The sequence below is a fragment of the Callorhinchus milii genome, unplaced genomic scaffold (assembly GCF_018977255.1).
Source record: "Callorhinchus milii isolate IMCB2004 unplaced genomic scaffold, IMCB_Cmil_1.0 Scaffold21, whole genome shotgun sequence".
Classification (NCBI taxonomy): domain Eukaryota; kingdom Metazoa; phylum Chordata; class Chondrichthyes; order Chimaeriformes; family Callorhinchidae; genus Callorhinchus; species Callorhinchus milii.
In genome coordinates, this window is record NW_024704762.1 from 4190723 (window position 1) to 4195885 (window position 5163).

The 5163-nt window shown below is 47.9% G+C and overlaps 1 protein-coding gene across 1 annotated transcript; it reads left to right on the top strand.

Annotated features, from left to right (window-relative positions):
• The first annotated feature begins 3796 nt into the window (after nucleotides 1-3796).
• On the top strand, nucleotides 3797-4918 carry LOC103183576 (relaxin-3 receptor 1-like). The gene has a single exon (XM_007901144.2). It carries the CDS (start codon nucleotides 3797-3799, stop codon nucleotides 4916-4918), a length of 1122 nt encoding a protein of 373 aa, XP_007899335.2.
• Nucleotides 4919-5163: the final 245 nt, after the last annotated feature.

Genomic DNA, 5163 nt, shown 5'->3' on the forward strand with positions numbered 1-5163 from the left:
AATATACTGCAAATTTAATTGACTGTATATTTTGTAGGTAAAATGCGGCAACCAATTGCACACAGCAGTAATCCCACAAACAGTCGTGGATTGAGTGACCAAATTATTATTTTTTTTTTGAAGGGACTATTACCCCCGGAAAAGTGTTCCACCAATTCACTAACAACCAGATTCCTACTTACTGCTCGGCAAACAGAGGCATGTGAAGTACGGAAATTTGCCTAAGGTTCCTTCCTGCCTGGGAATCGAACCCAGATCCTTTCACTTGCAAGGCAAGTGCTCTAACTAATAGACTACAGGACTCCAATGTCAACAATTGGACCATTGAGATGGGGAAAAGGAGAGTTCCAAGGATAGAGTGCTGAGAAATACCAAACATGACCATTTGGGGGAAGGAGGAGAACCCGTTCGAGGAGACATGTTGATGGCCCTGAGACCGACAAGGGTGAAAACAGGAAAGTCCAGAGCCATGAAGATGGACCAAAACAGAGGGATCGCTAAGAAGAGTGGAGTGGTCAACAGTGCAAACAGTGGTGGAAAGATCGAGGAGCACCAAGAGAGATAGAGAGCCCTGGTCACAGACAGAGAAGACATCATTTCTCAAACTAGAACTTAGCCAGTTAGAATGAAATCAGAAAACAATTCTTCCCACAGAGGGATGTGAAACACTGCACTGTACTGTTCCTTATACGAACGCACTTAGAACTTTTCACCACATCACAGCCCCTGATGTGGACAAGCCAGTAGTTGACTTGCAGTGCCTTATGGTATTCTACTGGACTGTGTCCAAATCTGGGATCTATAGAACGGTAGTTGGATGTGCTGTGCTGTGAGAAAAGTACGACAAAGGGTGTCTAAATCAATCCATGGGATTGTACGCCCAGAGTGAGTAGATATTGCAGAATATGGGAAGGTTTACAAAGGAGAAGAGACAATTGAAGCGTGATCTTATGGATGTTTAGGCTCGGTTGGTAGGACTCTTTCCTCTGATTCAGAAGGTTGTGGGTTCAAGCCTCCATGTTGGGGGTTTGAGCTTAATGTCCAGCCTACCACTCCAGTGCAGTGCTGGGGGGACTTCTTGGCTGCTGCGATCTCTAACAAATTCAACAGTTGTACCCTTTACAGTAAATCCCGTGAAGCGTGTCAAGACATTTCAGTGCTATATCAAATGCAAGGAACATTATTATGTATTAATTTTTATGGAAACAGAGAAGACGTCATTTCTCAAACTAGAACTTAGCCAGTTAGAATGAAATCAGAAAACAATTCTTCCCACAGAGGGAAGTGAAACACTGCACTGTACTGTTCCTTATACGAACGCACTTAGAACTTTTCACCACATCACAGCCCCTATCTTTCTGCCCGTTTATGGAAACGGGCAGAAAGATAGGAACTGGAGAAGCTCATGCAGTCAGTGATCAAGTCTGCCCTATCGGATTAATAAATCGAGGCAGATTGTTTAATGTTATTTCCATCCTTTTCGCCAAACCCTCATTCCCACGTGTCCATCTATCTCCCTTAATCCTGTAAGCCAAAGACCTGATGGTGGAGTCCTGTAGCTCAGTGGTTAGAGCACTCGCTTTGCAAGTGAGAGACCTGAGTGCAATTCCAGGCAGAGGGCGAAACCTTGGGCAAGTTTCCTTACTCCACACAGAGCCTAATAATAATCCCTCCAAAACCAAAAACAATAATAAATTGGTCATTTTCAATCCACGACTGTTTGTGGGACATTGCTGTGCGCAATTGGCTGCTGCGTTCGCCCACAAATATACAGTCAATTCACTTTACAGTGTGTTCTGTGAAGCGCTTTGGGACGTCCTCCCGACGTGAAAAGCGCTATATCAAATGCGAGGATTATTATTATTATTATTATTATTAATTACATCGTTTTACCCTTTCAGGTCTGTAGGACATTCCAAAGGGCTGATAAACAGTGGAAAAGTCTGTGCTCTCGATGGCAAACTGTGTGGTGTGGTTTTAGTTGGACAGTCTCCAGCAGGACATTTGCAAGAGAGGAATAGACATTACAATGGATTGAGGAATAAATAGGTCACAGTTAACTTTGTGGTGGTCACACACACACACACACACACACACACTACGATACCATCGAACCCATAAAGAAAACACCAGGTTGACCCCACGATGCGAAAATCGGATCAATTCCACTATTTTGCGCAGGTTCGTAAATCTCATTGATAAACTCTTCTCGTGTGTAAATGTTCCCCATTAAAAGGATTTCAGACGCGATTTAAAATGTATTTTGTAAAGTATTGGAAGGGTGTGGGGGTGTGTGGGGGGTGTGGGGGAGTGTGTGGGGGTGTAAGGGGGTTATGCGGGGTGTAGGGGGGGTGTGTGTGGGGGGGGTGTGGTGTGGGGGGTGTGGGGGGAGTGTGTGGGGGTGTGTGGTGTGGGGGTGTGGGGGGGTGTGGGGGTGTGGGTGTGTGGTGTGGGGGTGTGGGGGTGTGGGGGGGTGTGGGGGTGTGTGGTGTGGGGGGGTGTGGTGTGGGGGGGTGTGTGGGGGTGTGGGGGGGTGTGTGGGGGTGTGGGGGGGTGTGGGGGTGTGGGGGGGTGTGTGGGGGGGTGTGGGGGGTGGGGGGGTGTGTGGGGGGGTGTGGGGGGGTGTGGGGGGGGGTGTGGGGGGGAATAAACTGTTAAAATCAGCCGCACACAGTCAGTCCTATCACTGAAACTGGTGCCATTCGCAATGTCGCATTATAGACCCAAATCAAATGACAACATTCGGTATAAACCATCGGTGTCCTTCATTCACAGCCAAATGCAGGTTCTGTCTTCTCGTTCAAAGTATTAGTTTAAAAACGGCTCATTCTCCCCCAAAAAACTACGATTGCTTTATTTTTTAGTCCGGATTTACGAATGCAGAGTATCACAGCGCACAGTAACTAACATGCGCTCTCTGTCTGTTTTGCAATGTGCTAAATAAATTAGTGGGGCAAAACCTCGCAAACTACAGAGGTGGGAACCCCCCCACCCAACCCCCCCCCCCCCCCCCACATCCCAGTTATGAATTTTTGTAAATCGTCCCAAATTTTCCTTCTTTATAATAAAAAAGATATCAAAAATAATCAGTTTGGATGGATGATGCACCAGTGACTCATCCAACCAAACACATCCCTCTCCCCCCCCCCACCCCCTCTCTCCCCCCCCCCCCCCCACTCCCCCACCCCCTCTCCTCCCTCCCTTTAAAGAGGTGAGGAATCTGGGACTGGGTTGCAGTCAGTCGGTCTGAAATTGTGAGTGGTGAGAGGTGGAGAGGTAGAAAGAAAAAGAGAAAGAGAGAGAGAGAGAGAGAGCAGGAGGGATGGTGGGTGGGAAGGGAAGGAAAAAAAAGGGAGATCAGATATAATATAATATAATATAATATAATATAATATAATATAATATAATATAATATAATATAATATAATATACCAGGCGCCAGTCACCCAATACCCCATCCGCAAGGCTCCTTGGCAACGCGTAAAGGCTCGGGACATCATGCAAACCACTTGAAGAGAGGCGCTTTGTTTGGAAGGAAAGAAGAAGGAGCAGGAGGGGGTGGGAGGGGGGGAAGAAGGAAGGAAGGAAGGAAGGAAGGAAAGAGAAAGAAAGAAAGAAAGAAAGAAAGAAAGAAAGAAAGAAAGAAAGAAAGAAAGAAAGAAAGAAAGAAAGAAAGAAAGAAAGAAAGAAAGAAAGAAAGGAGGAGAGAAGCAAGGAGAGAAGGGAAGATTAAGAGGAAAACGAAGAAAAAAAAAGGGGGAATAAACTTCCGTTCCCCCCCCAACCCACCACCACTATGTCGGACCTGACCTGTTGTGCTCACGACGATATCTTTTTCTTCCGCTTTAACAACAAGACCAACCAAACGGTGGCCGATTTCCTCAACTTCTTGCTGTCGGCCGACACCGAGATCCAAAGCGATGGCACCAAAGTCATCAGGATCCTCAGCTCCATCGTGTACTGGCTGGTGTGTGTCCTGGGGCTGGTGGGCAACCTCCTGGCCCTGTATCTGCTCAGGTCCAAGTATGCCCAGAAGAAGTCCACCACCACCATCATGGTCATGGGCTTGGCTGTCACGGATCTCCAGTTCGTCTTGACTCTACCCTTCTGGGCTGTGGACACAGCCATGGACTTCAGCTGGCCTTTTGGCAAAGTCATGTGTAAGGTTGTCACCTCGGTGACCCTCATGAACATGTACGCCAGTGTCTTCTTCCTGACAGTCATGAGCATCACTAGATATTGCTCGGTTGTCTCTTCCCTCAAGATGAAGAAGCGATCTGCTGGATGCTCTGATAAGCTCCTGTGTCTATACATCTGGGTGGTGGCTTGTGTAGCCACCATTCCCCACGCCATCTTTTCCACCACCGTCGCCATTTCAGACGAGGAGCTGTGCCTGGTCAGGTTCTCGGACCTCCACAGCGACCATCAGCTCTGGCTGGGGCTCTACCAGACCCTCAAGGTCCTACTGGGCTTTGTCATCCCCTTGGTCATCATCTCGGTCTGCTACCTCCTCCTGCTGCGCTTCGTCAACAGCAAGAAAATGAGCAGCAACAACCCCAGAAAGAAGTCCAAGGTCACCAAATCGGTGGCCATTGTGGTCCTGTCCTTCTTCATCTGCTGGCTACCCAACCAGGCCATCACGACGTGGAGTATCATCATTAAGTTCAACTTGGTGCCCTTCACAGAAGCTTTCTACATCACCCAAGCTTACGTCTTCCCCATCACTGTCTGCCTGGCCCACAGCAACAGCTGCCTCAACCCCATCCTCTACTGCCTCATGAGAAGGGAATTCAGAACAGGACTCAAGGAATTGCTGGTGAAATTCTCTCCACTCAGAAGGATGCGTCCCTTGTTGGCCAACATGGCACCCAGTAAGAAAAAAGGACAGGTTCCAGTCATCATATCCATGTCCAAGTAAACCAGCCCCTGCCCTCTCCATCCAGCACGTCAACTGAGCACCTCGTTTATTGTGGGTGGGTGGAAATTCGGTGAATAATGCTCCTATTTTAACACCGTTTTCAGTCCTACCAGAATAACTTGTTAGCTTTGCATTCGGATCTAGCTTTAGGTGAGACTGCGACTTGTGTGGGGTCTGTAGCCATGTTGTGTGTTCGCGACTGTCTTGTCTATGTGTCTGTGTTCTCCTCCAGTTGTCAGTTCCCC